This window comes from Hemicordylus capensis, chromosome 2, assembly GCF_027244095.1.
Source record: "Hemicordylus capensis ecotype Gifberg chromosome 2, rHemCap1.1.pri, whole genome shotgun sequence".
Lineage (NCBI taxonomy): Eukaryota > Metazoa > Chordata > Lepidosauria > Squamata > Cordylidae > Hemicordylus > Hemicordylus capensis.
The window spans coordinates 175,985,722-176,008,691 of record NC_069658.1 but is presented as its reverse complement, the minus strand read 5'-3'; the positions used below and the strand labels follow the sequence as shown (position 1 = coordinate 176,008,691).

The 22,970-nt window shown below is 43.9% G+C and overlaps 2 protein-coding genes and 1 long non-coding RNA gene across 17 annotated transcripts in view; 2 read left to right on the top strand and 1 right to left on the bottom strand.

The window, feature by feature from the left end:
- VAV1 (vav guanine nucleotide exchange factor 1) overlaps window positions 1–9,260 on the top strand; it is a 97,092-nt gene extending 87,832 nt beyond the window's left edge. For all 3 annotated transcript variants that reach the window (XM_053289807.1, XM_053289808.1, XM_053289806.1), the window contains exons 21-27: window positions 633–698; window positions 1,303–1,334; window positions 3,429–3,545; window positions 4,725–4,812; window positions 6,687–6,801; window positions 7,598–7,746; window positions 8,998–9,260. In XM_053289807.1, the coding sequence (XP_053145782.1) occupies window positions 633–698; window positions 1,303–1,334; window positions 3,429–3,545; window positions 4,725–4,812; window positions 6,687–6,801; window positions 7,598–7,746; window positions 8,998–9,051 (621 nt within the window). In that variant the 3' untranslated portion in view covers window positions 9,052–9,260. The remainder of the gene's footprint in view (window positions 1–632; window positions 699–1,302; window positions 1,335–3,428; window positions 3,546–4,724; window positions 4,813–6,686; window positions 6,802–7,597; window positions 7,747–8,997) is intronic.
- A 2,294-nt stretch (window positions 9,261–11,554) lies between these two features.
- Window positions 11,555–20,350, bottom strand: LOC128342481 (uncharacterized). Of its 4 annotated transcripts, none has more exons than XR_008315005.1 (3): window positions 20,190–20,350; window positions 13,559–16,563; window positions 11,555–13,298 (listed from the first exon to the last, which is right to left on the bottom strand). It is a non-coding gene; the product is annotated as an uncharacterized LOC128342481 (long non-coding RNA). The 4 variants fall into 4 exon arrangements; XR_008315006.1 differs by having other exon boundaries at window positions 11,555–13,645; window positions 13,906–16,563; XR_008315003.1 differs by having other exon boundaries at window positions 11,555–16,563.
- Window positions 20,351–20,775: 425 nt separating this feature from the next.
- The window catches only part of SMARCA4 (SWI/SNF related, matrix associated, actin dependent regulator of chromatin, subfamily a, member 4), a 108,018-nt gene continuing 105,823 nt past the window's right edge, over window positions 20,776–22,970 (top strand). For 4 of the 10 annotated variants that reach the window (XM_053289797.1, XM_053289801.1, XM_053289795.1 and 1 more), the window contains exon 1: window positions 20,778–20,988. The gene's annotated coding sequence lies outside the window, so the exon portion shown is untranslated. Of the gene's footprint in view, window positions 20,989–22,970 lie in introns of all 10 variants that reach the window. The other 6 variants (XM_053289799.1, XM_053289805.1, XM_053289800.1 and 3 more) reach the window with 3 other exon arrangements.

Below are 22,970 nucleotides of genomic sequence, written 5' to 3'. Positions count from 1 at the left end.
TAGCCGCCTTGGGAGCACCGGGCTCACCTGCGAGCCTGGTGGTTCCCACGATCACTGGAAAGCAGGCTAAGCTCCCTTAGCCCGCCTTCCAGTGATTGTGGGAATAGCCTCATAGTCTCTTATGGGCTCCTGGAGGTGGCCTACTTCATAATAGGGCTGCCACTGAAATGTGCTAAATTTGAAATGTTGGGCTGAAACAGGAATGTTCCATTTTCATCACACTTTTATCCAAGCTTTTTTGAGGGGACTAGGATGAGATAACAGTTTGTGAGTCATTCTGTGAAGTAAATGAAACTATGGTGCAATTCTCCAGGGTGCTTGAGGACAGCCCTCATAACATCATAAGGTGGAAAAATTCACTGAATTTCCTTCCCCCATCACCTCAAATGTTCTATTTTTAACACATGACTCAACCGTATCTTTTTATGCACAGCACTATACATGGGAACAAAGTTAACAATTTGATCTATGTGATCTATGATCAAATTTAACGATGTGATCTATGAATTCAGCAGCAGCGTTGTATCATAGCCTAACTACCCCGCCTTCTGTAATAAGTAGCAGCTAAATTACATCAGAAGCAGCCCTGTCCTGTGTCTGACATGGCCTTTGCTTCCTCCTTTGGTTTGCAGGGTAGGAACACATCCACCAATGAGGCTGGCTGGTTTCCTTGCAAGAAAGTAAAGCCATATGTCTCTGTGAGTAACACATCTCTATGGGAGGGCTGATTTCTTTGGGTGTTTGATTGATTAGAGGATTCCTGAAACTAGTTTGTTGTGCTCTGTCAAGGCACTTGAAGGTTCGGATGTGTTGGCTAAATTCCCTAAACCAGGGGTTCTTAAGCTCCTATAATCTACAATGACCTTTAGCCGTTGAGGCTGGGGATGATGGGAATTGCAGTCCAACAACATCTGGAAACTGAAACCCTGCCTTAAACATTACCTTGACATTGGGCTGTGTAGTTCCCTGATATTGTTTTTAGGAATGAAGAGATAAAACTCTTACTCATACCTCTTGGCAATCCAGTGCTATGCTCTGTGTTTGCATATGAATTAGAGGGAAACCCAGTTGAAATCACTTATGCCATGGGGCATGCTCATGAAATACATGTCTTTTGTCCTTGAAGTCAATAGGATTGAAGCAACATAACACTGCAGAGGATCACATCCACTGTCCTTTGAGTGATGTCCATCTTCATTACTTCTGACCACTTTACTACCCAAATCAACTACTCTTTTTTAAAACTTTCCACAAGGAAACCTCCCTAAATCAACAGAAAATATATTTTGTTTCCCTTTCTAGACTCCTCCTCCAGATCTATCAGCCTATCTCTGGTAAGTAACACCATAAATCATTCCAGTCTCTTGTAAACTAAAGCTTTTCATTCCATGCTGTCTGGTATGAAGCTCATGGCTCTGACTTCCCTTAACTGCATTCATGTTATCGGACATACAAGAATCCAAAGCATATCTAGACACTGCTATCCACATAGGTCTGGGTTACCAACTTGCAGCAGTCTACCTGCTTGTCTTCAATGCAAGCCGGTGTGATGAATAATAAAATGCAGTCTGAACAATGGTAACTATTGGGTTTTCCCACTTTGCATCCATACCTGCTTTTTAAATGCATTCTTCCCAAATCACAAGTTTAACACTATAGCACCAAACTGGGAGTGTAGTAGAAGACAGGAGATAGTGCTCACTCCTACGCTCCCTTGCTTCCTATTTCATTGGTGCACTTGAGGTGGGGTGGGGGGCATTTACTTGAAGGCATGATGAGCACATGGAGTCTTAAGCAGAATTTTTAAAAATGTCAGTTTTAAGCTGAGTAAAGTCAAACAAATCAGTCCTCACACAAATTGGCTCCCAGCTTTGGGGGTCTTACAGATAAGGTGCAGAAATGGCCACTAACATTGTAGTCACTCCTCCCTACCTAGGCACATCTTCACCATTATATTTCTGGTTACTCTCAGCATCGTTTGAGCAATGTGGTTTTAAAAAAAATCATTTAAACATATTCATCAATGCACTTACATTTAAAAAAAATTACTACTACTATTAGATACCACTTTTCAGCAAAGAAGTTCTCATAATGGTTTACATAGAGAATAATGAGAAGATGGTTCCCTATCCCCAAAGGGCATACAGTCTACTGGGACTGGGCGACAAAATGGCAAATGCGGTTCAATGTAAGCAAATGTAAAGTGATGCACATTGGGGCAAAAAACACCAACTTCACAAATACGCTGATGGGATCTGAGCTGTTGGTGACTGACCAGGACAGAGATCTTGGGGTCTCTCTAGTGTCTCTCACAACACTAGAACCAGGGGTCACCCCATGAAACTAAAGGTTTGGAAATTCAGGACCGACAAACGGAAGTATTTTTTTCACACAGTGCATAATTAATCTATGGAATTCCTTGCTATGGGATATGGTGATGGCCACCAGCTTGGGTGGCTTTAAAAGGGGCTTAGACAGATTCATGGTGGACAGGTCTATCAGTGGCTACTAGTCTGAAGGTTGTGGGCCATCTCCATCCTCAGAGGCACAATGCCTTTCAATACCAGTTGCAGGGGAGCAACAGCAGGAGAGAGGGCATGCACATACCTCTTGCCTGTGGGCTCCCCGTGGCATCTGGTGGGCCACTGTGTGAAACAGGATGCTGGACTAGATGGGCCTTGGGCCTGATCCAGCAGGGATGTTCTTATGTTATGCTCTAGTATAAAAAGAAATGCAAGGGAGACACCAGCAACAGCCACTGAAGGGACGCTGTGCTGGGGCTGAATAGAGACAGTTAATGCAAAGCACAATTTTGCCTCCTGCTTAATGCAAAGCACAATTTTGAAAGTGCATCTTTGCCTAGAAGGCAGAGATTAATGCATTTTCATTTGCACTATTAGTACAATTATATCACAAAATAGTTTATTTTCATTTGCACTATTTCACAACAGTTAAAATGCATTAATTAAAAATAAATAAAATAAATATTAAGGAAGTTGCACTCAATTAAAGGGGTGGGAGGAAACATTATTGCGCAACCAGGCAGGTTTTAAAAAAAATAGAGATACACACAGGTACATCTTTTACAAAAGCCCAAAATTTGGTGTGTGGGGGCGGGAATGTGAAGGGACAATATACCAGCTTATGTTGTGCCCACTAAATGTGGGGTGAACATAATGGGACTGGGACACACACACACACACACACACACACACACACACACCCTGCCTTATCGACCATATCATGTGGAAATTTGGTTGTAATGTCACATGTACAGTAGCTTAGAGCAGAAAAGCAATGACTGGGTAGTTCTCACAGCCCTCTGTCTGGAAACCCCCTTGGTCTCCTGAAGTGGTGATAATCTCTGTGGGTACAGAGACACCCAGAGACTGAATGATGTATTGCAGTAACAAACACCTCTTGTACAGGTATGCAGGACCCATGGAGCGAGGGGAAGCAGAACAAATCCTTGCCAATCGTTCAGATGGGACTTTCCTGGTGCGGCAGAGAATCAAGGATGCAGCTGAATTTGCCATCAGCATCAAGTAATCTGAATTCTTGTTATAGTTGCTAAGTAAGCCAGTACGGAGAAGGAGCTTCGGGGTGGGGGACTTTGTGTGGTATATTTTTTTAAAGCTGGCAGAACTGAAACTAGTACTTTAAAAACACACACCATACAATGTGCTCATCACTTGACTCAGATTTCTTTGCAAGTTACATAATACTTCTCAGTAGCATTTCCGGCTACAGAGGAGAGGGCTATAGCTCAGTGACAGAACATATGCTCTGCTTGCAGAAGGCCCTGAGTTCAATCTCACACATCTCCAGTTAAGAGGAATTCAGGTAAACTCTTCTCTGCCAGAGATCCTGCCTGCCAGTAAGAGTACACAACTGGGCTAGATGGACCAATGACCTGGCTCTGTATAAGGCAACTTCCTACATTTCAGTCTATGTTCCAAATCTCTCATTAAGAAAAATGTTCCAGATAACCCATCCTGGGAATACACAACTCCCCTGTAATCATTCAAGCAGGCTCACTTGCAGCAGAATTGAACTCAGTTCTTAAGCCAAAGAAAGTAGCCCTCATGGGACAAGGCTGCTAGAACGTGCTCCCTGTAAGGGCATCTCAAATCAAACCTGACCCTCCAACAGGCAATATTTTAAAGATCTTCGGGGCTCATTTATTTATTTATTACATTTATATCCCACTCTTCCTCCAAGGAGCCCAGAGCAACGTACTTGAGTTTCTCCTCACAACAACATTTAACGGTACCTCTATAGTCCTTTTCAGTATCATGTTACATATTTAGGCCAGCTCTTTTTCATTATCATGTTATAAGTCTCTTGCTTCAGATGTGTGTTTATCTATGTAGTATTGAGCCCTGCCCATACACGTAGGTCTAAATGCATGCCTAAAACAATCATTGGTTTGGCCATTCATAGTAGAAGAGCCCCCATATTTCCTTTGAGTTGGAAAGCAGCACACTAATTCTAATATAATACAATAATTGATGTGACATGCTGATGTTGCCTCTACACATCATTTTGATTGGGGTGGGTGCCTTGCCTGTTAGTGCTTAATGCTATCACTGACACTAGAGCTGGGCTGTTCCAAGTGCAGGTCCTGTCTGTCTCACCACTAGTTAACATTGCTGTGCAAACATGAGGGCAGAAAACCAATTCACCCAGATATTGTGGGAATTTTTGCTCTTTCATTCCTCTAGGCTCAACACTGAAATCAAACACATCAAAATCCAGACAGCAGAGGGTTTGTTTCGTATTACAGAAAAGAAGGCCTTCAAAGGACTTATGGTAAGAATTGGTTTGCTTTGTTGATTTTGCCAAAGCTCTTGTTAAATGGGGTTGAGAGCTGAGAGAAAAGAAGCAGGAAGAGGAGAGAAAGTTGGAAGGAGGTGAAGACAACAGTACATTCATTTCAGTTCCATATTGGGGGAAGTAAGATCCTTAGCAAGTTCTGCCACAATGGCAGTGGTACTGAATGGAGAGAAAGTTGGAAGGAGGTGAAGACAACAGTACATTCATTTCAGTTCCATATTGGGGGAAGGAAGATCCTTAGCAAGTTCTGCCACAATGGCAGTGGTACTGAATGAGAGCCAAACTAGATGATACATAGGGGACAAGTGAACTAGCTTGACAGTTTGTTTCTTTAATGAAAAGGAGCTTCCAAGACTCTGACTGGAATAGTGGTGGGGAATGGTCACTTGACTCTTTCCCTTCTTGCTGTTTGCTCGAAAACAAGCTTTCTCTCAAGCTGCTTTAGCATATGCAGAGGAAAAGAGATGGGTTACCTTTTTCCCCACTGGGAGAAAAGCAGCTTAAGGAGGGCAATTTTGAGGAGACAGACATCAGGAAGGGGAAAGGTTATGTATTCTCACCCTTCTTGCTCTTCCTTTGCTCAAACTGACAGCCTCCTACAGCCTCCTTTTCAATAATTAAAATACAAACCATTGGGAGACTATTCATGTGCCTCCTACGTAATTCCTAGTTTTACCTTAACATTAAGTTCATTTTGTGCCTCTCAAGTTACACAGAAGCCAGGAAAGAAGTTCAGTTGGCGCTTGCCCTTTCACTCCCCATTTGTGCTGTAACATGCAAAATGGAATCATGGGTCATTTGTGAGATCTCGCTGAGCTCGAGAGGTCACATAGTACATGGATCTCACTAAGATATGATGCACAAACCTCATTTTGCACACTATAGCACCTGTGGGGAAAGATGTACGAGTCACTCACACCACTTTCCTTCCCCACTCCTGTGTCAAGAATATCCAGAAATTGCAGCTAGTGCAAAACGCGGTAGCTAGGGTTTTATCCGGGGGATCACATCACACCCATTCTTAAAGAGTTGCACTGGCTGCCAGTTCGTTTCCAGGTCCAATTCAAGGTGCTGTTTTTGACCTTTAAAGCCCTTAACAGTTTGGGCCCGGGGTACCTGAGGGACCGCCTGCTCCCAAGGGTTGCTGCCCGCTTGACGAGGTCATCTGAGGGGGCTCTGCTCCGGGTGCCGTCAATGAGGGAGGCTCGGCTGTCGTGCACTCGGGACAGGGCCTTCTCTGTTGCTACCCCCAGACTTTGGAATGCTCTCCCAGTAGCCATTCGCTCCTCGGACTCCATCACAGTTTTTAGAAAGTTTGTTAAATCTTGGCTTTTTATCCAGGCTTTTACATGATTGTTTTCTATTGCTGCTTCTATATTTTTTACCCGTGTATAGCTTTTATGCTTGTATTTTATAGATTTTAAATTAGATTTGTTTTATATTTTTAGCTTAATATTTTTATTGTCATTTTATTGTATTTTTTTAATTTTTGTAAACCACCTTCAGATTGTTTTTAATGAAAGGCGGTATATAAATTCAACAATAAATAAAAATAAATAAAATAGTAAATAAAATAAATAAATGTACAAATGGTTTCTGAAAGCCCTGGCTCTGGAGATGGGAACTGGAATTTGGACAGAAGAGGAACTTCTGTTGGGCTCCATTTTGTAGTGGCCCAATATGGTTTTATAGCTGTGTTGAGTTTTGTTTCTCTTTCTCTCTCAGATAAAAGGGTTGGGCACCTCTTGCCCAACGATACATAAGTCAAGATACCAGAACAGCCTTTAGACTCTCCAGAGGCGATATTGTGCAAGCTTAATGATGTGTATATGTCCCCCTTTTCTCTGTAGGAGATGGTAGAGTTTTACCAGCAGAACTCCCTGAAGGATTGCTTCAAGAACCTCGACACCATGCTGCAGTTCTCTTTCAAAGAGCCAGAGAGTAAAACAGCAACCAGGCCAGCTGGTATGTGGTTTGGGTCCCATCAAGTTTTAAAACTCAAGGGAGATGAGGGGACAACAACATGCAAGGAAGCTCCTAGGAAAGCAAAGGAGACTCCATATGTTGCTCTGGCATTATTCCAGGGCAGTGGGTACATAGCTTCAGTTTGCTAATTTGGCCTGAAAGCCATGGTTCAGTCAGTGTCAACTGTCCTGTGATGGCCAACCCAGGACTATTTCGAAGTTGCAAAGGCAATTCTACATCTTTTGTCAGTGGTCAACTGGCCTTCCTTGTGTTGAAACCCACCTTAAAAACTATTGCATTGTAAGGAGACAGGCAGTGGCCAGAACACAAACACAGACTCTTATAACCTATGCAGCTTCAGATCTGGCTCATACAACTCATGCTGTTTCTCATAGTAGTAGTGGTGCTGTGTAGACCAGCCCTGCCCTTGCCTTCTTAATCTTAATGTGCTTATAGGAGCCGCTCCATCCCTTGATTAGCCAGAGCACAAAATGGAAGTCCCATCTTTCTTCCAGGTCTCTTTCCACTAAATACTATGGCTGCTGCAGAGAGAACAGGTTGGGAACAAGGAGATCTGTGACAGCCTGGAACTGGTACACACCTGACTGTCAGTGTTCTGTGAGCCTCTCATTGACCACAATAACTGTAGCCATATGCATCATGTTGCATTTTTGGCCTCCAGGTGTTCAATACCTGTGGTGGGTAGGAAATAAGATTCTATGCAGTTTCAGGATAAGATAAGCAAACACCCATGATCCTGTTGATGACTAACTCAACCATACTGTTTCTTTGGCAGGGAAAAGCTTGAAGTACTTTGGTTCAGCAAAGGCTCGCTACAATTTCTGTGCCCGAGACCGGACTGAGTTGTCGCTAACAGAGGGAGACATCATAAAGATTCTGAAGAAAGGGCAAGCAGGATGGTGGAAGGGAGAAATCTATGGCCGGGTGAGTGTCTTTCCACCCAAACAAGGCTGTGTTTCTTGGCTTAGAGAACAAGAGATCTTAGAGAATTCCAGAAGAAAACAAGACTGATACACGTACAAAAAGCTCCTCCCAGAAGTGAAAGAATAACAGGGCTGGAAAAAGCATCATCATGCCATTGTGACTTCATGCCTAAACTATAGCTGCAGACCATAGGCCCCTGAGGCTGAAACCTGAATGATTAATCCCTAGAATCTACCAACAGTTCATAAATTATTATGAACTATTGGCATCAGCAAAACAGTTCTAGGTATACTGACTAGATTAGTATTAGTATCAGCAAAACAACTATAAGTTTCTTGAAGCACAAACCTGCCACTCTTTCCTTCTCATTGTCTTTTGGGATTCTCATTAGTCCTATTCAGATATTATGTTGTACATGCATTCAGGTGTCTTTACACGTACATGTTTTTGTGTGAACAACTGTGATTGATTGATTGATTGATTGATTGATTGATTGATTGATTGCCGTCAAGTCGGTGTCAGCTCTTAGTGACCATATTGATAGGTTCTCTCCAGGATGATCTGTCTTCAGCTTGGCCTTCAAGGTCTCTCAGTGGTGCATTCATTGCTGTTGTGTTCTGAGAGAGCCTTAGCTCTTCCTCAGTAGCATGTTGTGTACCATACGACCTGAAGGGCCCATCATCCGACACTACATCAACAATCATTCTATTTTGTCTATCCATGTGGCTTTCTTGGTAAATACAGGAGTGGTTTACCATTGCCTTCTCCCATGCATTATGAAATGATCCCTCTGTTGTTGTCACTGAAGTGATCGTCCACCTCCAGCACCTTCCTATATCGCTGCTGCCCAATATAGGTGCCTGTTTGCTTTAGCTGGGCAGCTGGGATGACCTTCGCGCTTTGGGTGACCCTACTGGGAGTATACCTCCCGACGTACTTTGCTCATCCCTCCCAGGAACACACACACACACACCCGCCGCCATGATGAGACAACATAACAGGACTTGGGGAGGTGTACATGTGTTCATTTAAAAAGTGAACCTGGGTACAGACGCTATCAAATACAGGTATAGATAAGAAGTGCACTGTTGTACATGCATTCAACATACCATGCAAATAACTGTACATGTATACAGATTTGTACATGTATACACTGTACACATACTGCACATGCATTTAATGTTATCTATGAATAGGGCTACTGTGTTTTGAGATTCTAGTCATGTTTGCCTTAATGTGCTTTCCCTTCAGGTTGGCTGGTTCCCATCAAATTACGTAGAGGAGGATTATTCAGAGTACTGTTGAGAGCAAAGCCTAGATGGGCACACTGAAGAATCCTTTTGCCTGAGCAGTGCATCCTGGAGCAAGCAACACAATCAGTCTCTTGAGTTATAAGAGCCACTCTGCAAAAATTACTATTATTTATGAACTCTCTTTAGTCCCCCACTCCACCTCCCACCAGTTTTTCTCCTTCATTGTGTGTTCTTGTGTCAAATAAACTGGGTGGGTAATTAGATCCTGGCTGTGAATACATCTCTTTCCATGCCAATGGCCAACCCTCACCACCTCAGAGAGGTCAAAATCATAACCGGGGGGGGGGGTGGGCGCCCTCCATGAAAACATGCTTTTAAAAAAACTTTTCAGTCACTCATAGTCATAAATACGTTATTGGTCCAGGTTGCCCTTGGGTGTACATAACCAATACCTCATTGCACCATTTCCCTATTTTCTGAATTGTTCTATTGTTCAACTCACTGTAGGTCACTAGAAGCATTCATGATCTGAGACGTGTGGATTTTGAAGCTGCCGATACTCAAATGCAGTCTCCCCAGGTCTTTCAAATCCCACAAGCTTAGGGCAGTAGAACTGATCTTAGGATAGAGCCCTAAATATCTTTGTTCCTGTGCTTCTAGTCTATGTTGGACTTAGGTTGAATTATCTAAGAAGGGGCCATGTTTTGCACAGCTCCCTCCTAACATTGTGCTGGAGCACCTCTGCATGAATGGGAATCTCTAATGCTCACCCAGCTCTCCAATATGCATGTTACCCTGGTGCCCAGGTATACTGCTGTCCTGGTATAAAATGCTGGTGCTGCTGAGTAACCAAACTCAAGGTTTAAAGGGTACATGCTTCTGCCTAGATACCTGCTTCTGGGCTTCCCAGGAGCATCTGGTTGGCTATTTTGAGAAACAGAAAGCAGGAGTAGATGGACCTTTGACTGGATCCAGCATGGCTCTTCTTATGTTATTATGTGATAGACTTTGGGCTAAACAACCCACTCTGCATCATGCAAAATTGTATCAGCTGCATATCTAGGATGGCCAAAAAAACTGCCAGACCTGCCTGCAACTTGAATACTTTGAATAGTTTTAGGGTTTGGGGCACAGCTCTCCTTAGTACTGAATGCCAGCAATCCCTGCAGTGCCCCATGTGCCTTCCATTTCCAGCCTTCCATGTGGCACCTATGTGCCTCTGGCTTGACTTCCTTTTCTAGAGCATGAGCATGAAAATGATTCATCTGGCAAAAAGAAAAGACATAACTTATGCTGACATTTTTCATATCTGGATCAAGTGTTTCCTGTTCCAAGCCCAATACTCTATTTACTGAAACTGAGATTAACATTTAGTATGGTATATGGTTATGCAATTTAAAACTAGAAACTAAGAGTCAGTGTGGTACAATGGTAGACTTAGACTGGGCATACCTGGGTTCAAATCCCCACTCAGCTATGAAGCTCCCTGGGTAACCTTGGCCAATCACTCTCTCTCAACGAAAACTACCTCACAGGGTAGGGATAAAATGCAGAGGACTGTGCATACTGCTTTGAGCTCTGTGGAGGAAGGGCAGAATATACATGTAAAGAAATAATCAGAAGGCCTGTTCACACAACCATCAACATCAAGGCAAGAGGTCTTATACCTTGGCTTGCATGTCTGTGTGACCTCACAAAAATTCTTCCAGCCCAGGTTGTTCAAAGCAGGGTAGGCCAGCTTTTGTACCCTGCCCTTATCCAAAGTAGGAGGGGAGGGGAAGAGAGCTCTCCTACCTGACTTTTCTGGTCATGTGGATCTATTTACCTTTCCTAGCAGTTTCCAGGAACTAGCAGGTCAGGAAACAGAGAGTTGTGGCTACAAGGGCTGCCATCTTTGAATGTGCCATTCTGCAAAGCACACTCTATGATCCTATATTTGCAGAAGCTTCAGCAGGGCTGCTGCCCCTTTGTGGCCAATCAGAGGGCAGCTGCTCATGTATAGAGATTTTCGATTGTACTGGTAGCGCAAAGGGAAAGCCTGCACGGCTTTCAGAGGACTCTATGCTTGCAGCTCCCCATTTTCAGCAATGCACAACTTGCCTGGCTTACTCGTGCATTTCCTGGATTTTCTGAGCCAAATAGAGGTTCTGATCGTCTGTTGCTACCAAAGTCCCCAACCTAGCTCAACATGGTCAGGTGCAAGGCCCTACATAGTAGTGGTGTTGGGGACTTTAGAGAAGCATTAAAGTTCAATATTCCACTGATAAGACAGGAGATAGATAGACAGACAGATAGATAGATAGATAGATAGATAGTAAATAAATAAAATAAAGGATTCCAAAGAGAACACTTTGGAAGTGACCTTTGGAAGAAGCCAGGGGGATATCCTATTTTGTTGTGCTATCTTGAAGCATAAAAATTTTGGTGTTGCTTTTGATATTATACTGGGAAGATAGAACAGGGAAGAACTGTGTGGTAAGAATAGAGGACGTTAATAATGAATGGATGGTTATTACAGTTTATAAATCTATAACTGAAATGTTATCCAACAAGGATTTGTTCAATTGTTAAATTTATTGTGGTTGATTATGTGACTGTAACAAAGGTCGTGTTCTCATCTCACTGAGCAGTATGCCCTCTAACAGGGATTCCCAGATGTTGTTGACCACAACTCCCAGAATCCCCACCTGCAATGGCTTTTGCTTGGGGTTATGGGAGTCGTAGTCAACAACATCTGGGAATCCCTGTTAGAGGGAATACTGTCACTGAGCCCCACATGCTTCCATGGAGCATGACGTGAGAACCCAGAATTTCTGGGCCATCCCAGTAAAACTGTTGTGGTTAAATGCCACAGTAGTTTGAATGAAAATTGCCACCAAATTCTGGGTTCTCACATCACACACTAGAGGAGCAAGAGGGACTCAGCAATCCCAGTTAACTCTTTAACGGTGCTCCTTGTCATTGTGAGAACATGACCAAATTTTTAAAAAATAATTAATTCCAATAGTGGAATCTGAGTAGAACAGCATGACAACACAGATTTTCAGCCTTGAGCTCCCAGGTTGGCATGATAATGGGAGCCAACATACTTGAAACGAAGGAATCTTCGATTTTCCGAGAGTATCGGAGCATGAAGGTAGGCTTCCTTCAAGTCTATCGATGTTAAGAGGTCCAGGTGGCGTAGGGCCTCCGATACTGACCTTAAGGCTTCCATACAAAAACGCTTGTGCCTGACCCATTTGTACAGGAATTTCAGGTCTAGCACTGCCCTTCTGGACCCATCCTTTTTTGGAACGGTAAACAAGATAGAATAGATGCCCCCTCCCATCTGGTACGGAGTGACTGTTTCCACCGCTCCTATCTCCAGTAGATGAGGAATTGCTTGCAACATCTCCAAATGTTTTGCGACCGAGCGTGGTCTTAGTGTTGGAAGGAAGCTGTGGGGAGAGGGGGCGTTCAACTCTATCTTGTATCCGTACTGTATGATCTTTAGCACCCAGTTGTCTGTCGTAGAAGATTCCAGGTGTGCAGAAATTCCATCAGATGGCCTCCCAGCCTGGTGAATCACAAGTCACGGTTGTGATTTCTGTTGCTTTGCCTGCCTGGACTGTTGCTTAGAGTTAGCAAAGCCCCTGTAGGTGAAGCGTTGTCTGCCCCAGGAACCTCTCTGACTCCTGGAAAATCTGTCCCGGCCCCTGAAGGGGCAGGAGCACTGAAAGGGCTGGAACTGCTGAAAAATTCGTTTGAAGAAGGGGCGGTCCAGGCTTGCGAGTGGTAGACTGCATAGTCTTTCATTTGTCTTTCGACTCAACAAGGATATCCTTCAAGGCCACTTCTCCGAACAGCTTAGTAGAGTCATAAGGTGCTGCAGTGAGATTGTTTTTGGAGATGTTATCCACTTGCCAGTTTTTAAGCCATAAGTGCTTTCAGCCAAGAACTGAGGCCACCAAAATTCTAGATGAAAACCTGATAGAGTCTAACGTGGCATCTGCATTGAAAGCTTGGGCTTTTTGCAGCTTGACCAATTGTTGATCCAGCTTGACAGAATCAGAGGTAGGCTCATTGAGGAGGTCATCCAGCCACAAGCTGCTGCTGCTCAAGTAACAAAGGATGAGTTGTCATGGACTTGTTTGAACGCCAACTCCGCCTTTTTGCCTGCTGAGTCCTTTAATGCCATCTTGCTGTCCCTAGGGATGAGGGAACCAGACACCAGTTGTGCGGTCGGGACATCATGGTTTAATCTACTTCACAGGGTTGTTGTGAGGAGGAACCTAAGTATGTAGTACACCGCTCTGGGCTCTTTGGAGGAAGAGTGGGATATAAATGTAAATAATAATAATAATAATAATAATAATAATAATAATAATAATAATAATATGTGTTACGAGTTTTTAACAAGTCAGAGGCCTCCTGCTCGAAAGAGTAAAAATGGTTAGCAATGGTCATGGGTTTTCTGTTAGCAGCCGGGAGAAGCCATTCCTGCTTGACCACCTCCGCAAATAAGTCAGGAAGGTGCAAAAGCATGTCCTTTGGTTTAGGTCAGGGAAATACTAGATCACCTTTCTCAGATGAGCTGGATTCAACAGGAGCTTTTGCTTGGAGACCTATTGCTTTAATGACCCTGGACATGAGAGGGTTAAAATCCTCTGCAACAAATAAACATTGGGAAACATTAGACATTTCATGTTCTCCCCCGCCCCCCGACCACTCTCCCTCCTATCGGGAAGGGGGTCCTACTCCTGGTCCATGCTCACAGGCCTATTAGAGGCCTCTTCAAAATCAGAGTCCAGTTCATGCAATGGAGTGGCACCAGAATGTTTCTTTGGGGGAACTAAAGGCCTAGGGTTGTGAAGCTTAGGATCCCCAGAGTCATGATCAGATATGTCAGATGAATGAGGTGACTTACTCCTTTTGTTCTTTGGAGATTTTTGGCTCTTTAAATGCTTCTGCATGGCTTTTGCCTTTTTAGGTGGTGGGTTAACTGAGTCACTTGACGAAGAAGCGTCTGAGGAAGAGCTAGCCCTTTTCTTCTTTTTGGATCTCTTTTTCTCTTTTTTGGCCGGTCTAATTTGGTGAACAGTGTCCACAATGCATTGAGAAACCAGGCCTGCCATTCTGAGAGAACCACCTTAGGGAGGGTGAGAAAGGTGCCTGGATTAGGGTCACTCTGGCACTCTGGTCCCCTAGTGCATTTGGGGAGTCCCCCTTAGACATAACCTGCCCACGCAGACCCAGAGGGGTCGCCAAAGGGGTATGTGAAAAGCTCACTGCCGCCTTGAATAAGGTTCTGCCCCATCGGAAAAGCAGGGAGAGCGCACTGGACCGCCGAAGAGCAGGTCTCGCAGCCTGATGGCAGGAGACTCACAGCAGTCCCGGTAGCAAACAGCGTGGGTGGCTCTGAGTCGGTTGTTGCCGATGCTGAGCCCGTAGTGGCACAGGTGGCTGTTCCACGGCCATGACCACTGTCGAGGAAGGGGCTCTGCAGAGTCAGGGGAACAGTGCGGAGACTGCCAGATATGGCGGTCCCACTGGGGGAGGAACTCCAAACAGCCTCAACTCGACCGGACCAAATGACCCTTGGCGGGCCCCACGTGCTAGCAGGATCATCCTGCACTGAGAACCAAGCTCCATGCAACAGAGAAAGAAAAAGGGTGGAGGCTGAAGAAGTGGAGCGCTAGGCAAAGAAAAAACGGAGTAAGGAACAATTTCAGAGGAAAAAGACTGAGAGAAACAAAGGATTGCTGCCTGGAGCTGGCGAGGACAGAAAGAACTGGGGTGGGGTTATCCCCCTCAGCGTCAAGTGGGCATGTTCTTCTTGTTCTAACTAATAAGATCTGTCCTGCCTTGGAGCTAGTGAGAGGGGATAACCCATTGAGATGTCCCTGGCAGCAGCAACCGGGAAAAGAAATATTCCCATTATGCTTACAGTGTTAAACCACTCTTCACCTGCTTCTTGTGAGGTTAGGACACTTTTTCCTCACATTTTGATATCAGAATGTACCATCATCACAGGTTGATTATTGCAATGAGCTGTGCATAAAGCTCTTAAAAGACTACTCAAAAGTTGCAGCTAATGTATTCCTACCTCCATTTCCGACACATAGGCACACTTCAGTGGTGTAGTTTGCGATGATGTCAAACACTACAATTCAAAATGGTGGATGCATAAACATTTGAAGTGAAAGTGGCAAACTTGTGGACCGCCTAAACGATCTGAACCAAATTTGGCACAGTTGTAGTGAGTGATACACAGGGACACCTCAATGGTGTGGTTTGTGATGTCATCCACCCCAATTCAAGATGGTGAACATGTGAACATTTGAGATGTAATTGGTCTAACTTGTGAACTGCCTAACCAATTTGAACCAAAGTTGCTACAGGTGTAGGGACACATAGGAATGGCTCATGGGCATAACATGTAATTATCATATTATCCATCCTGATTCAAGATGGTGGACACGTGAACATTTTGAGGTGCAAGTGGAAACTGATTTGGACCAAATTTGGTACAGCAGTAAGGGACACCCCAAATGCACAGTTTGTGATGATGTCATCTACCTCTATTCAAGATGGCAGATGTGTGGAATTTTGAGGCGCAGATGGGAACCGATTTGGACCAAATTTGGTACAATTGTAGTCAGTGACACATAGCGACATCTTAACGGCATAGTTTGTAATGTGTCATCCACCCCAGTTCAAGATGGGGAACATGTGATCGTTTAAGGCTGAAGTAGGTTAACTTGTGAGAATGGCAATTATCAAATAAGGTTATAGTGAAAAGAAAGTAGGTAGATTAGTTCTTACCAGAACAACTTGTATTAAGACGTGATTTGTGGCAATTTTTCTGACTTTAAATGCAGTTGTAGCACCAGCCTGTCTAATGTGGCATAACAAAGCGCTACTGATGTATGTGGTGGGGCAAGTGGTATGTGAAGCAATTGCTGTTGTGGTTGGTGCCTTTCTGCATTGTTTGCCCCACATTTCCAGGTTACACAGCCATTATAATGTCCAACTACATGATTCCTTCCCCCAAAGCCAGACATAAGACTTTTTTCACTTTTGCACTAGAGCGTGAATGCACAAATATTTTTTTATTTATTCCACTATTTTGTTAAAGTGCAGCTGTGCCAAAAAAATAAAATGAATGAGCAAGTGGTGTGATTGTTCTGACTGCCAAGAAGAGATGACTAATTAAAGGCCATTTGCTGAATGACTTCAGCCATTCTCACAAGCATAGGGCTTCCCTTCCCTTAACTCAGCTTAGCACGTGAGTCACTGGAAAAGCATGGTGCCTTAGCAGGCCCCTTCCTTTCTTTCCCCCCTGCTTTCAGGCCTGCAAATCCCTTGCTTTCCATTGCTTGTTATGCTCAGCCTAAGTCTGGTGACAGGGAAAGTGGAGATTAGCGTCTCTCTGTGTGTATACATGAGATATATATGCTACTTGCCTCAAGCCTTCCAAACAGCAGAGTGGCACTATAAATGTGAGAGGTCCTCTGAACCCAGACATGAATGGATGCTGGATCAATTTTCACAACCCCTTTGCATTGCTTCAGAGCCTTGGTGCCTGGAAGATAAGGAAAAATTCTTATGCATTATTACAAATAATTATATATTCAGCAGAATCAAGTGGTAAAGCTATTCCTGAACAGTATTTTTTTAGGTTGTAGGGGGTTGAATGCTTCCTCACTAAAAGGAAAACATTCTTAACAGAAAAACAGCATGATAGGAAGCAAGTCAGGCTCTGCGCAGAGAGTAGAGAATATATTTTGTGTTTGGGGGAGTAATCAAATATGCAACCCCACCCTCTCACCTGAGCCTAAAATATACAGTCCAGCTTCATTATCTGAGTGATCACCACCCTCAAATGACTTAATGGATTCCATAATTTTAGATATTATTGTGCTTTTGGGCTAGCCCTGTACATACTACATAGCACAGAAAGTACGCTTGCCACTGCATGTAAAATCCTGGCCTTCTTCCAAAAACTCTGTTTAAGGAACTTACATGACAGTACACATAAACTCATTAATTATTTCTCAGCCAATCTTAGCTCTCTGACCTAATATTCACTGAAGTGGTGAACTTGTGCCCGAGTGCATCTTCATACAAATCAAATCAAATATTTATTGTTATGGTCATTCAACCAGCAAAACACAAAGTACAAAAACTTTACATAAAAGTGAACTTGATCAAATAAGTAATAAACTGTTAAAACATAAAACAGAACCGTAACGCCCAAGTTCATCCATTACATAAAACAGAGGGCTCCATGCATTATAATAATCTAAAATTTAATTCAATCCAACCCCATATCTCGCTTCTCAACATTTCTTATCCTAGTCTTGTTAGTCAGAAAACAATATTTTGCCACATTATAAGATACTACATCCCAATGGTCTGTTAAAAATAATTCCAAATAGAACTGCTCAGAACAACTGGGGTATGCTGTTTAAAAAAGACTTACCGTATTTTACGGACTATAAGACGCTACGGACTATAAGACGCACCTTAATTTTAATCCAGTTTTTTAGAGTTTTAACATATTAAACTGTTAAAACATATAAGACGCTCCTGAATTTTGGCGGATATTTTTTGAGGAAAAAAGTGAGTCTTATAGTCCAGAAAATACGGTATATATCTCTCCCACAAAGTTCGATAAAGATGACAATTCAAGATAACATGGGCCATTGACTCAACATTCCCAGAACCACAAGGGCAGACACGCTCCTTATAGGGGATCTTACAGTATCTCCCCTCCCAGACAGCCGTTTCTAAGGCATTACACTGGGCCAGCATCAGAGCCCTCCGGAAACTATGTACTAATATTTTATTAAGGTATCTTGCTGGACCAGACAGTGATGTATGATTACGTAAATAAGTGCCAGCCCCTATATGGCTCCTGTCCATCTGTTTCTCCATATCCATAATGCATTGGCGCAGACACGATCTCGCTCTCCCATAGCCCAAGACAACCAAAGCATTGCTGGAGAAGCCATAGTAGTTCAACCCCTTCTCCACATAGTATTTCCACCTAGACCTATATATATATCATTCAACACTAAGGGTGCTAGTCCTGCTGGCTGAAAAATCAACTTCAGCCAATATTCAAATATTACCAGCCAAACACTTGCCTCCACCAGAATCCAGCCTGCTTCCAATCGTAGAAATGTATTAGAGACACCACAGGGTAGTTGAAACACACTTTTCAAAAACTTAGATTGGATTGCCTCCAGCCTGACAAAGTTGGAATAAATACCTAGCTGCGCTCCATAAAGGAGCAAAGGCTGGAATTTGGCCGAAAAAAATTTAAGGGCAGCCGGAACAAACTGCGCACCTTGCCTCCTATGAAAGGAGTTAATAGCTGCTGCTGCCCTTGAGGCATTTTGTATTATATTTTCTTTGTGCACATTCCTCCTAGTATTGGTCTGGAAGACTATACCCAAATACTTAAACTGTGATGCACCTTCATACAGGGGAAAAAAATTCCTTGCACATCAAAAGCTAACATGTTAGGAAAGCGAAGCTAGTACTCTTCTTTCTGACATCTAAGCAGTAGACATTAAGCTTAATACATGTATGGTGGAAGCAGAATTGTGTCTGTTCATAGCCACTGTCACTACCCTGCCCCACACACATTTGGCATAATTTCTGAAAAGTCCACATACATAGAAACTGTACATACATGAAGTTCATCTATACAATTGGGACCTTGTACAGATGGCACTTGCCTATTTAAATTCCCCAACTGTGCAGATAGAGCATAAAGGTTAAGTGTGCCGTCAAGTCGATTTCGACTCCTGGCGCCCACAGAGCCCTGTGGTTCTCTTTGGTAGAAAAGAGGGGTTTACCATTGCCTCCTCCCGCACAGTATGAAATGATGCCTTTCAGCATCTTCCTATATCACTGCTGCTCAATATAGTACCAGTGGGTATATGTGTACATTTTATATGCTCATAGACTCATTTAGACAGTATGCTGAATGTACACAGGGGATTGGACCAGAGGCAGTGAGGAAAGTAAATACGCTCTCCTTTGTTTTCAGATAAATGTATCAATTTCCAATGAGGAAGGTGGTTGTTGTTTTTTAAAATGCATGGAGGAGCATTCAACCATATGAACCCGCACCTGCATTCTGAAGTAGCGTAACCCAGACCCAGCTTTACCTCCAGCTCATGGACGAACTAGGTTTTTCAATTTGAATGTGATCACGAGGGCTTTAAACTGAGCCATAGCAGCAGGGGGAAAGAAAGATCATACTGGTGGCATCGAGTTGGTGTTGACTCCTGGCGACTACAGAGCCATGTGGTTTTTCTTGGCAGAATACAGGAGAGGTTTACCATTGCTTCCTCCCTTTCAGCACCTTCCTATATCGCTGCTGCTTGATAGAAGTGTTTCCAGCAGGGATTTGCACTAACAACCTCTTGCTCCCTAGGCAAGTCACTTCTCCGCTTGGCTACTAGCAACAGGGGAGAAAGTGATAAATCTTTTCCCCTCCTGCCATTACTGGTCCTCCAAGTTGCTCTTCTGCTTGTGTGAGAAAACATCCGGGTAGTTGTTATATTTCCCCCCTTGAGGAGGGCAAGCAGCTTGAGGAGGGGGATTTTTATTTTAAGAAAGGGGGGCACAGGGCAAGTGAAAAGCACCCCCTTCCTGCCCAACAGCTGCTCCAATCAAGTTGTGAGCTCACAGCTGCAGAACTACATTAAAGATTTGTCTTTAAAAGGGGAAACACATGTTATGCCATGCCTAGCTTGGCTATTAGAGAGACCTAGGCCAAACATGAGTGTACCATATAGGACATCCGTGTCTTTGATCACAAAGCTGTCTTGTTCACACATTTTATTTTAGGATGTACGCTTAAAAAAGAAGCCACGCCGTTAGGCTACACCTAAAAAGCAAGCAAACCCCAACACCCAACGTGTGAATCAGCCCCTTCTGCTTCACACGGGGTGGCCACCGATGTTTATGCAGTTTCACGGATACACGCTCGCTGCATGAAAAGCATGTAACGTCCGAGAGTCCTAAGCTCACCAACACCACCCAGTATGTGGGGAGAGGAAACCCCCTCGCCTGATTCGTCAGAATCCCTTTTCCAACCTTAGCTCCCCCTTCCCACGTTGCCTGCCCTACAAACTCCCCTTCCCCAATGATGCCCTCAGCCGCATTGGCGCTACCACTGCGCATGCGCACCCACGAGCTGCTGCCAGGCTCTCGCGCGTGTTGGGATGGCGGAGGGTAAGCAGCGCCACTCGCTGTGCAAAAGCGCGTCTCCTTGTATTGTCAGACACTCCCCTTTGTAAAGGAGCGCGAAACCTTCGCCTTCCGCCATTTCTTTAGGGGAAGAAGGCGGAGCTTTGTCTCGAATAGAAGCTCCGCCTTTCAGGAAGGCACGCATGGCAATGAAGCAGCTTCAGTATGCTGTACTATTGAGTGCTCTCGGCCAGGGTTTTTAACAAATCAGGGCGCCTCATTTAGTCAATTGGCTAAGCAGCTTGAGAAAGAGACATGCCCATTGGCTATTTCGATGGAGCAGGGTGGGGAAAAGGAAGATGAGCCGGCTCACCATTGGCCGTTATATGGAAGTGTAACTCTCCAAAATAGTTTTCCCACCCCAATGCTTTCTCTGATTGGTTTTTAGCAGTGGAGGAGGCGGAAGCAAGCGTTATATCTTGAAATGTCTGTTAAGCAAAAGTTCTCCCATTGGTGGGTTACATAGGCAGGTTAAAGCAAGAGCGAGCGCCCCCCCGCCACCCCCGCCCCCACACACCAACTAGCCGGTTGGGAGCGCGCGCGCGCGCGCTAGACAAACCTGTCTTGCCTGTTAGAGATTCATGTACGCGCGCGCTGTGGCGCTGCCTCGCACGGGGACGCGCAGAGGAGGGGAGGGGGGAGCGAGAGCATCTCTTTCACACGGCGGCGGCTACTCCTTTGTTCCCCCCCTCACCCGCGCGAGAGATCTCGGGCCGCCTGGCTGGCGGGGGCCGGCAAGGTAAGGGGGGGGGAGCGTTTCGTGGCGCGCGCGCGAATGAATGAATGAATCTATGAACGTGTGAATAAACGAGAAAGACACAAGACTGGGGGGTGGGGGAGGCGGCGGTAGCGCGTGCTGGTCAGAAGGGGCGCCGTTATCCCCCCCCCCTCAGTTGGACCCTCATATGCGGGGGCGGCTTTGATGGTAAGAAGATAAGGGTGTGTGTTTGCCTGCCTGCGTCTCCGCCTCTTTAATTACTTCTCCCCCCGCCCAGCATCCTTCCTCTTGGACCCGACAGGACCCCTCCCACCAGCATCCTTGGGATCCCTTTGGCACCCTCAGCATCCCTTTTGGCTTGACTTCGAATACCCCTTTTAAAAATCATCTTTATTGATCTTAAAAGCTCTGAGGCCTTTTCAGCACCCCTTCCCATTGGTCATTCATTCATTCATTCATTTCATCATTTATCATTTTCCGCACTCTTGACAAATTTATCAGCATATTAATCCATGTAATGCTATCAGCGTGTTAATATACTGTACAAATAGATGAACACATTTCAATTAATTCACAGTAGGTTTTATATTATAATAGATGACATCCATTTTAAAACATTTCCGAATAGCTGTAAATCAGTGTCATTTATAATTTGATAGCAGCCCAAAGACTCTAGCTTGAGTAACAAAAGACAAAACAATCCCAGAAAATCAAAGTAAAAATCTCATCACTTAAATGTAACAAATATTGAAAGCCCTTCCCCCAGCCAACATTGTCGGGCCCCTTTGTCAGGCCCCTGTGGCATTACCTTTACCAACAAACCCTCACCCTCTGTCACTTCTCCTTACCCAGTTCTGTTCTTCACTTACTGCATGCTCCCAACCTTCGTTCCCTTCTGCAGCCAAGTGCCTATCACTAAGCTGTCTCTCTCAGGACAGTGCTTGCTTCTTGTACCATCAGCAGTTTTCTTCTGTAATGTCCTCATCTGATATAGCTTTTGATATAGGTTGTGGTCCATGGGTTACCTTGTGTCTACTGGTTGCTGAGATTGTTGCAAAGAATTTTGGACCATTTGGACCAGGACCTGATCCAGCAATGGCATTCTTACGCTCTTAAACAAGGATGAGTGCTCAGGCTTACTTAATACAGCTTAGTTTTGTCTTAACTGTTAAGGGATCTTGAGTATGCACTTTTGCTTTGTAAATGTAAAATACCTCAGTTGACCATGGAAATTCTTTTTTCAGTTAATCAGTCATACATATCTTTTCAAAGAAAAAAACTAACAAAAAAATTCACAAACAAAAAGCAGCAATAATGCAACAATATGTTAACATTATAGGTTATATATATGAAAAATAGGAAAATGGGCCTATTCTTATTTCAGACAGAAAGAGCATGCTTCCAAAACATAAATTAATAACTATTTTTTAAAAATCCTGCAAGGCTGAAGTTGGCCCACTCCCACACTACAGAATTCTCCCATACATATCCTCTTTCTTATCTCCAAAGTCTTCCCGATACATGACCCAATTCCAGCTCCACCGTCTTTATTGCCCTCTATTTCTTGCAGATGAGCCTTTTTTTCTTCCTTCCCATTCCCAACTCCTTATTTCTGTAGCATTGTCACCAATAGACCTGCTTTTTCCATGGCTCATGTCCTGTCTACTTCCACTACTTATATAGTATAAATAGTATAAATACTGTTTATATAGTATAAATATAAATAAGTATAGTATAAATAAATACATAAATTTATATAGTATAACAATTTTCAACAACGTTTCCAAAGAAAATATATAAATGATGGTTCCCTGATGGTTCCCTTCTGTTCCCAAAGGGCTTACAACTTTAAAAAGAAATATAAGACAAACACCAATAGCCGCCACTAGAGGGTTGCTGTGTTGGGATTGGATAGGGGCATTTGCTCTCCCCCTGCTAAATATAAGAGAATCACCACTTTGAAAGGTGCCTCTTTGCTCAGTTAGCAGGGGTCTTCCCATGAT